This window comes from Hyaena hyaena, unplaced genomic scaffold, assembly GCF_003009895.1.
Source record: "Hyaena hyaena isolate Hyena2069 unplaced genomic scaffold, ASM300989v1 scaffold_561, whole genome shotgun sequence".
Classification (NCBI taxonomy): Eukaryota; Metazoa; Chordata; class Mammalia; order Carnivora; family Hyaenidae; genus Hyaena; species Hyaena hyaena.
The window spans coordinates 273,054-285,947 of NW_024081193.1; the positions used below are offsets into that span (position 1 = coordinate 273,054).

A 12,894-nucleotide genomic window follows, 5' to 3' on the forward strand; every position below is an offset into this window, starting at 1 on the left:
ACCTAAAACACAATAATTCAGACACATTTCATGACCTTATACTGTCTTAGGATCTTCCTTATCAGGGTTCATTCTGATTTAGCAGTCCAGGGGAAGTTGACAAATCCCATTGTCTGGGATTTGATTTATTCTATTCTGGTCAGGGTAAACATACGAGAATTTGTTGGAGAATGGTGAGTTATTTGCATTTTCACAATAAATGATAATCTTGAGTAATTTCTTAATTCTGTGGGCCTTAGTTTACTGTCTCTATAATATAGGTGTTCGGATCTCAAAAGTTTGCTCTGTAATGTAACCTACATAAAATGAGCTTCTATTCTGAGTTTATGGCCCCTTTGTTATAGGATAATGGAATGTTGGCTACTTCTTTCACTGTATTAGAGGTTAGGATTTTAACAGTTACCAAATGAAGATCTCGGTGCCATGAACAAATAATACTTATTACTTACCAAATGCATACCTTATTTGAGAACTCCAGAGGTGGGAATCTTTTCTTTAGGAGATCTAGATCTAGATCGAGATAGTTGCTTTATTAACTTTTGTCTCTTTCTTTGCAGCTGAGATAATGTGTGCATTTGACCTTACAGCATGAAGCAACATCCTGCCAGTCATTCACAATGAACCACGTCAACACGGCTTTCACACAGGGAACAAAAGTAAAAACGGGCTTGATAATTTCCTTGACTCACCTTGTGGCCAGGAAGTCAAATTCTGGAAGTTGGTCTTCAGCTTCTTGGAATGCTGTCTCAAAGCCTTTTTTGTTTTCAATCAGTTTCTGCACTTTGGCTTCTGGGGGTTGTGCAGTGAGAGAGCCCAATGGCAGCCGAAGCCTGAGACAGCCCAAGCCTGGAGAGGCCAGGTCTCTCAACCTTCTATCCCTTTCATCTACACAGTGAACCTCGGCTGAAATTATGGTTATGCAGTCATCAATTCCTTGGGTTAATCTATTCTGCTTGCCTACCGTACCCTGACATGCTTCACTTATACTGTTGTCAAAGTTTAGTCCTCAAAGGAGTAATGACTGAGTACTTTAAATAATTTTCTTTTAAATAATTTGGCCTTTTAAAAAATGAAAAACCCTACCTATGTTAAGCAAAGGTTTTAAATATAGTGCCCTAACACCTCTGTCAGCTATTGGCCTGATGCTAACTCTAAATTCCAGATTGAAAGGAAAAAAAAAAGTTCTCCAAATGACAGCAAGTCTATTCCAGGAAGTCTTGTAAAAGAATCCTTAGTGTTAGGGGATAATGAAAGTATGTGCTACCTATGACTGAACTAAAACAGTGCCATGACCTGGCAATTTCTTTTTATTGCTGACACATCCATTCCTGCATAGCACAGAGCATCAGCGTTGCCTTCATGTAAGTTTAATAAGGTTTCCTTGTCAATGACATAATCAAATACACTGTAAGAAGGAGCAGGGACTTTCAGGGATGGCTCAGAAACTTAATTGTTTTTTCATTTATTTTTAAAATGCAAATTACACTAGTAAGTCAAAAAAATCACTCTGTTAAAAATACATTCAGAATTAACAAACGCAAAAAAAAAAAAAAGACACATCAGGATTGTAACTCTTGCCTTCTGAATATTAGGTTTATAACAAAAGCTCAGCCTAGAAAAATAGCATTCTTCGCCGGAGTTTGAGGAGGATTCAGCTGTACAACTCAGATGTTTTTCCAGATATAATCACACTACTGTGCTCACTGCTCCCAAAAGAAGACCTGTCCACGAATTACTCTTTAGTAGTCAACAACTGTTTTTGAAAATTTGGGTGGTGATGATAGTAGTGAGTAGATGGTAGCTTGGCTGCAACTTAAAGCAGGAATATGATGGCTTGTTCTCTGTGCACTTAAATCTCTATCCATATACATGTCCTGTAAGGTGGAATCTCATCGCAGCATGAATGTACAGTGAAACCTCATCTTAATAGTCACATTAATAGTCACATTAGAATAGTTTCTGGCATGTATAGTATTTATATTTTAAAAATCAGAGGACAATACATTGGTAAATATTTTTCTCATACACTAAACATGCATGTCACTATAAAATCATCGTATGAGGTTTCACTGACATGTTTGCAATTATTTATTTTATACATGTATGTATGGACAAACATATACAAGCCACTGAGAAAATTCAAGCACAAGTGGTGGAACCTTTTTTTTTTTTTAGTTTATGTTCCAATATGACCCTTGTTCCTTTATTGTTTTCAAATGTATATGTGTGTATTTCACAGACGTCCATGCAAACACAGTAATGGGGCTGGTTTATGTAGATCTGGATGGGCTAAGGTCCAAAGTAGGTTAACCCAATAACTGAAACTACATAGAAACCAAGAGGGAAAACATTGCTCCATGCCAATTTGTAACGTTTCAAGTCTCAGTTTCACTGCATTGAAGGATGTTGTATTCGTTTAAAAAAATTGATTTTAGTGTCTCAGGTGGATCCAAGAAAAAACATGACTCTTCGGAGTTCCTGATAAGCCTGAGCTAATTATGTTTCCCACTAATGAAAACCAAATAATGCTTGAGTATATAGAACAAAATTTCCTAGGAATTCAGAATATTCCATAAACACATTGACCTACTATTAAGTTTCCAAAGGCATCTTGTTGCCAACTACGTTAACAGCACAGTTTTTCTGCCACAATAATACAGGAGGATTAAAATACACTCTAACACACAACAGATCCCCCAAATACCACAAAGAGATCTCAAATATTTCACCAAGGTAACTATTGCTCCCCCCGCCCACCCAAAAAATAATCTCATACGCTGAAGTTAGGAAAAGAAGTTCACCTACGTAGGGTCTTCAATTTGAATTAGATATAAAAGAGTAAACATAGCTAATACATATTCAGTTGGCCTCTGTTGATAGAAATCCACAGCTGTTTCTGTGTTAGTAAAAGACATTTGTAGATACTTATAAAAGCACCTAGAGTGCAGTAAATAAAATCAGTGAGTTAAGCCATTTCTGCTCTCTGCTTCCAGTAGATTAATGAGTTTAGTAGATTAATAAGTTTTACTTTGTCCCACCCAACCCCTTCAGAAGACCGTATTTAAGAATTATAAAGAACACAATTATTGTTGTTGTTGTTACTGTCACTTGTCTGTTTTTGGCCACCATGGAGTTTCAATGGTAAAGCACTTTGCTGACAGCTGGCAGTTTTTGTACACAGACACACTGAGCTGCTGAGCTATGCAGTCCTGTTTCTTGACATGAAACACACAGACTCGAACTCATTCGGAATTAATAGCAGTGTGTTAGCCTAAAGGAAGTGAGTTGGGGAGGTCTGCACTGAGACTTGGGCGCACAACTTAGGTGGGTTAAGGCAAGTATGTACGGTATAGCCTTTAGGGCAAACAACCTGCCATTTCGGACTTCGGTTACAAGGTCATCATGGCATGTTTTGTTTGTTTTTGCAATTACATTGCCTACATAGCCGTGGTGCTATCAAGACATATGGAGTGCAGAAGACAGGGCTGTCAAACTAATGTGCCCTGGATGACTTTGCAGCTCACAGAGGCCGACTAGCTGGGCTGCAGAGTAGTTAGTGACGGCCAGCAAAGGGCACCAACACGTCTCCTTATGAACTTTCCAAAGGCCTGGGAGAAAGAAGCCTACTTTCAGGAAATCCAAGATGGGCGCGTCCTGCATGTTTGTTTCAGTTAGAAAGAGGAGGCCAAGAGGAAGTAGGATGTGCCTCTCTGTGTGCGCGTGTGCATGTGTGTGTGTGTGTGTGTGTGTGTGTGTGTGTTTGTGTCTCAGTGTATTTAGAGGCTTTATGTTTGTTCTGTTAATATGTATATATATTTAAACTCAGTTGCTTCTTGCTCTTCATAAAATGCAGGAGGCCACTGCGAAACAAGTTCTTTGAAAGGTCCAGGAGCTGACATACTGAGGCCATTTGTATTATTTCGACCTGGTAGAGAGAAAGAGAGAGAGAGAAAAGATGTCTTTAATCAAAGGGTAGAGCTCAGCACCTTTTCTCACCTCTCCAAGCACAAGAACAAGCAAAAATTAAAAACAAAAAAGTCCAAGTGCAAATTGTGCTTAAAATGAGACAACTTTCCTCTCCATATCTTTTCCTCTGTCACTTCTTGGATAAAGTGGCCACTTATGATAATTTAAAATCCATTTCTGGGGACAAATGAAATGAATATGTATTGCTATATAATTAGGCTGCCAAAAAGAATGCAGTGTTTTCAAGTGTTGCTAATATACCATGGGATACTCTCACAGTTCATGCTGCAGGGAGCCCACACACATCTCTACTGGTTGTGGCACACAGGTCAATGGTAGTCAAAGCAGCTACTTTGTTAGAAAAGTAACCTGTGGACATGAGAATGTTTTTGTGAGGGAGCTTCATGGCTATTATTTGTTTCAAAGAGGTTTACCAAACTTTAAGAAACAAATTAATGAAAACCTTTTCTTTTAGGATGGATGATAGATAATCTAAAGAATTACAGGCCCAATACATTCACCCAACTTAACTAAAAAAGAGAGGGCTGGGTATTCAGTGACTCTAGGAACTGAAACATGGCTGTGAATGGAAGTCAGTCAAGGCAGTGTTTTCAAAGCTCTTTGCCACGGATTTACAGGGCATAATTGAAGCCCCACAGCTAAAACTGAACATTACTTTTAAGCATTTGCATCCCTTCTAAGGAACAGTTTTTATTTCCAGTTGCTATATAATATCGTGAAAGTGCTTGAACCAGCCCATGATGTTAAATTACTCTTACTTTATGAGACTTATTTATGGCAGGTTGACAGGAAAAGCTATTCCCCAAAGCACAAAGACATAGGAAATGTTTGGGTCCCTGCTTCTCAGCAGGGGATGAGGTTTATGCAAGAGTCATTTTTGACTCTTCACAGGGTTTGAATAGGCAATGGCTCTTGAATGAGTGGTTTTGAAGGCTACCAAGTTGAAAAGCCCTTCATTCAACACTGCATACTGTAAAATCAGAAGGGGATAAGATGGCTGCGGAGAAAGGGAGGGGTGCCAGCATTGGAAGTATGGCAGCAAGTTTAGTGTGGAGAAGTACAACCAAGTATATTAAAAATCAGGAAATATAATGAATGCCAGAGCAAACTCACAGGTCAGTCAAAGAGTTTGGAAAGGACACGGAACAAAGGGGTCAGGAAAACTGGTTGATAATTGGGGGCTGCACAACTAACAGCTTGTGTGACCCCTGTTTTCCTTTCTCTTCCTCCAGTTTCCTCATCTGTAAAATAAAATTTCAGTGTTGTAGAACTTGAAGTCCTGTAAGGGGACATTTTGTAGAAGGGACAGTGAGTGGTAGTATTTTGACTAGTGATTTGTTATATGCAAGTAATTCTAACTTCCTAAATTTGGATTTCATGAAACATTTAACATTTTTCATGAGCAGTGAGACTTGAAACTTCTCACATAGTTTTACTGTTCCAGGTGATTAGGAAGAAAACAATATTTTTATTACTTTTTGTTTGGCATTTAAAGTCTTCTATTTAATAAAATCATGGGAAGTTTTGTCCTCAAGAAACTTAATGATGGATATTAAATATGCAGGATCCCCTCTTTAAAGACATTAGAATTATACATGCCTGACTTGAAACGATACACTTGATTATGTATAATTAACATTCTCATGTTATTATCATAGTTGATCCTATATATGTGGTTACATAACTTATTATAGCTTGATCATATTTATCAATCATTCATAATGACAAACACAGTGAAGTATTAAATGTTGAAGAAATGCTATGTGATATTGCCAGAAACAAGCAATTACAAGCTTTGTAGGTGTTCTGGTCTATTCTTGAGAACATATTGTTACATGTTACTTGGATGGATATTGTATGTGATCTATCATTTCCAGAGGAAATCCTTTGGGAACGAAATATAGTATATTATATAATATATTATGTAGTATATTGATTTCTAATTTGAAATTGTCTTTTCATGAATAATATTGGTTCACATAAGCATTGTTCCCACTACTACTAGGTTATGTTTATTAAGCATTACCCATGTGGTATGTTTTGTGTCCTATATACTTATAAATTCAAAATAATTATATGAAGTACCTGTGCTATCATCTTTATTTTGCAGGTAAGGAAACTTAGAGTTGATGAGAATGAAGTTATTCAAATAAAGTTGTATGTCCAAGGTCATAAAGAATTTCACCTCTAGTACTCTGGCTTCTAGGTCCTCTTAACCACTCCCCTGTACCCTTTATTTTTTAATAGAACACTTTATATAAAGCCTTGATACAATATTGGGAAGAATGGTAAACAACTTAAAGGGTTTATCATTGTACTTTTTTTTTTAATGTTTTTTATTTATTTCTGAGAGAGAGAGAGAGAGAGAGCATGAGCAGGGGAGGGTCAGAGAGAGAGGGAGATACAGAATCTGAAGCAGGCTCCAGGCTCTGAGCTAGCTGTCAGCACAGAGCCCGAAGCGGGGCTAAAACCCAAGAACTGTGAGATCATGACCTGAGCCGAAGTTGGCTGCTTAACCGACTGAGCCACCCAGGCACCCTTATCATTGTACTTTTTGTGTGAGCTATCAAGTCTTCCTGGGAGAACAGGAAATTATGGTCTAAGCAGAAAACAAGTGTAGTATTAGGCAAAAGAAAAAAGAGAAGTATCAGAGGAAAAAGATTTAAAAATCTTCCATAAAGTATATATTTTAAGATATAATTTGAAGGATAGTGGGATTTCATCTTAGAAAAAATATGTTTTCTGTCAAGAGAACAGCATGGGCAATTGTAGAAATACATGTCATAGTCATGGAAAGCAAGAATTCTAGTTTCACTGGCAAAAAATTAGGTAAGATATCAGACTATTAATGCTCTCAATAGATTATAAGATTCCTAAGGACAGGAGGCACAGTTCTTATTCATTATTTCATTTCCCCAGTGTCTCCTAGCTTCATCTGCATATGGTTGGGAGTCAAGGGTTGTTAAGGGTTGAAGAGAAGAGATAATATTTCAGTAGAATATTGGGGCTAGATCGGAGTATACTTGCAGGCTATGGTGAGCAGTGTAGACTTTGTTCCGTAGGTAATAGAGGGATTCATTGTCAGTTTGGGGTCATGGGAAAGAAATAGTCAAAGTGGCACGTTGAGAAGAGTAATTTGACAGCCACATAGAAGATGGGATAGAGGTACTAAAATTAGAAAGAAACAGGAAAACTTAAGGTAATGAATGCTGAGTTAGGGCAGTGGTTACAAGGATACAAAAGAGAGACTGTGTGCTGCACTGTTTGCAGAGGGAAGGCTTTGAATGACATATAGTATTGGTGGATTTCTGAACTGATCAAGTCTTTTTTATGGGTGGTGTTGCCAAGTACTTCCAAAGAAAAGTGCAGGCATAATGCATACATCATTCCCCTTTTAAAGAGAAGCTTACAAGGAGGTGTATAAAGATTATTTTAATCTCTTGGAAGAGAAATACTCTAAAATCCATTTATTATCCTAGACATTAACAATACTAAAAGGTAAAATGATTCAATGGTGGAGGACAATGACGACAAACACATATCTTCAAAGAGAGAAGCTCACATTTCAAAATGAATTGGAATCTTACTTTCTATTTTGATCTTCGCTTGCAATTCAGCATATCACTTGATGCTGATATATAGAATTTGTTATCAGTTGTTATCCAAGGGAATTTGCCTAAACACAGATATAAAAATCAGGCTCTGATTGTATGTCTGCTCTCTTGAGTGCTAGAGTTAAGGGTCTGATAAATTTCAGTGTTACTATTCTGGCTTAATTTTCACTTTTCACATCAGAAAAATGATAAAGAATATTATTGCTCAGTTTTTAAGCTTTTTAATACTATATATAACTATAGGGTTATACTATATATAACTATATATAGCCTGTCATTTATCATCCAAATGAGAAAACTTTTGAGAGTAAGAAGAGGTACTGGTAATAACTATACCAGGACAACCCATATAAACTGAGACTCTCCTGGGAAAGCCAGAACACATAGTTTATATATAGTTGCATATAATTACCTACAATGTTATATCATTTTCAAAATATATAACTCTTGGGCAATTCAAAAAAGTATATATTAATAAAGACATTTTAGCTACATAGTTGATACTTATAAAGACTAAAGGTAACTTTAGAGATGGCATTTCTGATAAGTTAAATTTAAAAATGAATTATGAAGAAAATGTTATTAGAATTTTCCCAGTCAAAACAATATTAATAGAAGAGAAAATACTGGAAGTATGTAGTTGAAGGAAAGCTGCATGCCATCTATTTTGCGCCATGACAGTGTTTGCTTAACCATCTTTTAGTATCATAGAATATCTCCAGAATAAAGTACTTACATGTACATAGGCTGTAGTTGTAAATGGGATGTCTTCTGAGGCCCTTGATAGCCATAAGAATCAAAGCCACCTATGAAATCAACTGAAAAGGGACAATTGCTAACATTAGTTAACTTTTCGAAAGAGTTCAGCATTCATGATCAAGATCTCACACAGATTACTAATATAAACCATTTAATAATCTATTAAAACCTAAGTGACTAGTGGAGGAAAACAGATAGTTCCTTCAGGGTAGTGATTTTCTCCCCCCTCAATTGTGAGATTCAATTATTGCTTTACAAGATCTATTCACTTGGGAGAAGAAATTATGTACTCTTCTCAAGCAACCAAGACCTAATTGGAGTAATAAAATTCATTTGCACAGTAAAGATGCTATATGTCTTTTTGGTTAGTGTAGAAATTTTCTGCAACACATTATAAATGTAAAAAATAATGATCGCTTAAGTGCACGTATCCATCAGCAATTGCAACACTGGTAATGATATTATATACTATGATTGTCAAGTACAAGGTGCTATGATGGAGCTTGTGTAAATTAATTCAACATCGCTGTCCCTGCCATTATGTGTTTTATAATCTGAAATAGGTAATCAGAAATAAAGATGTAGAGCAAAGTTTAACCAAACATTCAAATGTAAGACATACCTAGATATTTAAAACGCAACATATAATAAAAGTTACCATGATAGAGTATATTATCCCAAATGGCTGTAATGATATCTCCTATTTCATATCTGCTTACAATATGACCTTGACACTGCTCCCTTCTGGCGGTTTTGGTCTGTGTCCTTTCCACTTGAACCTGGGTAGAACTTAGTGGCTGCTTTAATGAATAGAATGTGGTAGAAATGAAACTATATGACTTCCGAGGCTAGATCTTAAAGATGTCATACATTTTCCTATGCTCTTTTCAGACACTCTCTTGGAACACGGCCGTCATGCCCAAACTAGTCCACATGAAGAGATCAATGGAGAACCCAAGGGTATGTATTTTTTTTTAAATTTTTAATGTTTTATTTATTTCTGAGAAAGAGAGAGAGAGAGACAGAGAGAGAGAGCATGAACAGGGGAGGGTCAGAGAGAGAGGGAGACACAGAATCCAAAGCAGGCGCCAGGCTCTGAGCTAGCTGTCAGCACAGAGCCCAACGTGGGGCTTGAACCCCGTGAGATCATGACCTGAGCCAAAGTCGGACACTTAACCCACTTAGCCACCCAGGCGTCCCCCAAGGGTATGTATTTTGACTGATAGGCCAGCTGAGGTTCCCGCCAATAGCCCAGACACATGAGAAAAAAAATGCCTCCAAATGATTCTAGCCTCAAGCTACTTAGTCAACCCAGTCATGGAGTCTTCCCAGCTGAGGCCCCCGATATCAGGGATCAGAGAAAAGCTATTCTCATGGTGCTCTGTCTGAATTCTTACCCCCAGACTCATGAGCATAATAAATGGTTGTTTTACACCACTGAATTTGGAAACCGTAATAACTGGAACAGTAAATACTAGGAGTACTGTGAAAAAGTTTTGTATTTATTTTTTCTTTTCCACTCCTGGATGTAAATGCTATATGATAAGGTTAAAAGAGAAAAAACAATGAGAAGCTGGCAAGACAGATGATACTAAGGAGAGAGAAAGGGAAATAGAGACTGAATTAGGATGCCTGTGGATAGCTTCCCTTCTTCTTGTGTCATATTCCATTGGTTTAGCTTTGACTAGTTTTTGTTCTCTTTTTAATATCCTAAGTGCTACAGGTAGAAGTTGGAGCAAAGTATGAAGTAACATAAAGTTCATGATGTCTGTTTATACAGTGGAGGCATATTTTTAATAGATTTTATTTTTTAGAGTCATTTTAAGTTTACAGCAAAATTCAGCAGAAAGTATAGAGAGCTCCTATATAGCTCCTCCAACAAACTCTGCCACTATTAACATCCCTCATCAGAAGTGGTACATGGTTACATTGACACATCGTTATCACCCGAAGTGTGGAGTTTACATTAGGGTTCACATTTGGTGTTTTAAACTACGTTTTTTGATGAATGTATAATGACATGCCTCCACAGGGTTAGACTCATACAGAATCATTTCACTGCCCTAAAAATCCTCTGTGTTCCTCCTTTTATCCCTCCTTCCCCCAATCTCTAGCAAACACTGATTTTTTTACTGTTTCCATAGGCTTGCCTCTTCTAGGCTGTCACATTGTTGGATTCAGTCAGTACTGGAGCCTTTCCTGATTATCTTATTTCACTTAGTGTCTTTAAGGTGGCTTCATGTTTTTTTATGGCTTAATATCTCATTTCTTTTTATTCTGAGAACGCATTTTTCAAGGGTGAATTCCTCTTCTCATCAAAAGTAAAATAGTATAAGAACAAAGACCATGATGTTAAAAGGATCAAGGTTTAAATACTATTTTGACCACTTGCCAGCTGTATGACCATAGACAAATCATTTAACATCTCTTAAAACAGGAATTAAAATACTTATTTCATACAATTAGAATGAGGATAAAATAAAATAAGGAATGTAGAGTCCTGGGTGAGACGTATTGTATGGAGGAAGAAAATTAAAAGCTCCTGAAAAATTCAGGATTTTCTTTATAATTTTTTTAAGCCATGCAGTGTAGGAGAAAGAGAAACAGAAAATGTTTAATTTGGGATAACAATGGAACTATACCAGAAGATGAAATAAAAGAGAAGGAACCTTCTTTGTTTCTGAATTACCCACATATCTACATTAGCTAATTTAACGTGTACCAGAAAAGCTATACAATAATTGAATGGCAACTATATTTAAGGTTTGTATTTTGAGAAATTATTGTTTATGTTTGTAAATTTATTGCTGGCAGTGCCTAAATTCCTTTTTATTTGGGCTTGTCCTTTTCAACATTGAGATTTAATTAAGGACTAGTTAATTGAGAGGTATTCACAGCATCAGAGTTATCTTGTTAGTATCTCCTCCACTGAAATTGAGGTCCAAGCCAAACTCAGGTTTATTGTTATTGTTATTGGTATTTTGAAATACTTCTCTGGCTTGTTTCTAGGGGTTTGAGATGGATAGCAGAAAAGGCCAGAAGGTAATGACAAACCAAAGATTGAGAGTGAACCAAGGGATAACTAGAAGAAACCAAGATGAATCTTCAAGTCCAATGGAGTGAATCAGGACCAAAAAGGGAAAACAAAGCTTGAGTTAGGAGCAATGTAGACCCTCCTAAGACATGAGAAGAGGTCAGAAGGGAAATGTGGTGTGTCCTGAGTATGTGTTGTGAACAGTGTTTGACTTGTCTGGGGCTTGCCTTCATTAGCCATCTGGTGCAGGTGTTGGTAGAGCTGGCTTACGTCTACCCAGGTGGGGAGGGTCACATGAAAACTGTGATGGAAGGATTGTAATTTTTTTCTGATCATTCAGACCATCTGGAGCCATAAAAAGGATCCAGCAGCAGGTGACTGAGAACCAAGATGAGAAGAGAAGAGGATCTGAATGTAACCAGGTTGGATTTTTACCATTTCACTTATGAGGGAGGCATTCAAATTTAAACAACAATCAAAGGGCATATTTTCTGTTATCTGTTTTATAAACATGCTTGAGTTCACAGCCAAGGAAATTATGTAAGGTCAATTTCCATATGCATTCATTCTCAGTAATTGTTTGGATATCTTCCTAAAGACCTGAGGGAGAGGAATGGAAATAAGCTGGATCCAACTGATCACTATAGTTAATATATGGTGATCAGTGTCGGTAAACGTGATTCTTTGCTCTTTCCCAGATGGTGTTTCAACCACATCAGGAACTCCTCCTTGTGGTGCCACATGGGTGAAGAAAAGAAGTAGAAGAAATGACTTTTTTTCTTTTTCAAAAAATTGAGTTAACTTACATTTTTAGAATATTGTTAATACAGCTTTGGTCCACTTTCCTTTTCTTTTACATAAAAACACTTATTAAGGCTCTGAAGTGGCTACTACATGCTGTAAAACTTTTCTGAGCAATAAGAGTCATGAAACATCTGACAGGTCCTTTCCCAAGTAATTGTGATGGCATCTGGATACTTGGCTCATAGCTTATCTCTGCATTATTTAGAAAAGTGTACCTGTTATTCCTTAGGAATCTCTTTAATTACTGAAAATAAAAATAAAGTTCCAGGGCACTGGGTGGCTCAGTCAGTTAAGCATTTGACTCCTGATTTTGGCCCAGTTCAAGATCTCATGGTTGCTGAGTTTGAGCCCCATCTCAGACTTTGTGCTGACAGCACGCACAGCCTGTTTGTGCTGTGCCCTCACCTCTCTCTCTGCCCCTCTCCCCCCAACCCCTGCTTGCTTGTGTGCTTTCTCTCTCTCTTTAAAAGACAAACTTAAAAAAATAAAGTTCCAAACAATTGCACAATACTTAATATTTTTAAAGTCCTTTCAGCTGATATTAATTATGTTTGCAAAATTACTGTGAGGTGGGTGAGAATAATTATCTTTCACTTTACAGATAAACACAGTTTTATTTGGCTGCTTGGAGGGGGGGGCACACAACAGCTGAGGACAGGGCTAGAAGTGACATGTTCTATTTCCTTCCTAAGTATA

At 37.1% G+C, this 12,894-nt stretch overlaps 1 protein-coding gene across 2 annotated transcripts in view; it reads right to left on the reverse strand.

Moving 5' to 3' along the window:
- Positions 1 to 1,424: 1,424 nt before the first annotated feature.
- Positions 1,425 to 12,894, reverse strand: part of NKAIN2 (sodium/potassium transporting ATPase interacting 2) — a 981,342-nt gene continuing 969,872 nt past the window's right edge. The window contains exons 6-8 of one of the 2 annotated variants that reach the window (XM_039256203.1): positions 8,338 to 8,419; positions 7,575 to 7,663; positions 1,425 to 3,925 (exon numbers count right to left, since the gene is read on the reverse strand). In XM_039256203.1, the coding sequence (XP_039112134.1) occupies positions 7,639 to 7,663; positions 8,338 to 8,419 (107 nt within the window). In that variant the 3' untranslated portion in view covers positions 1,425 to 3,925; positions 7,575 to 7,638. The remainder of the gene's footprint in view (positions 3,926 to 7,574; positions 7,664 to 8,337; positions 8,420 to 12,894) is intronic. The other variant, XM_039256204.1, reaches the window with a different exon arrangement.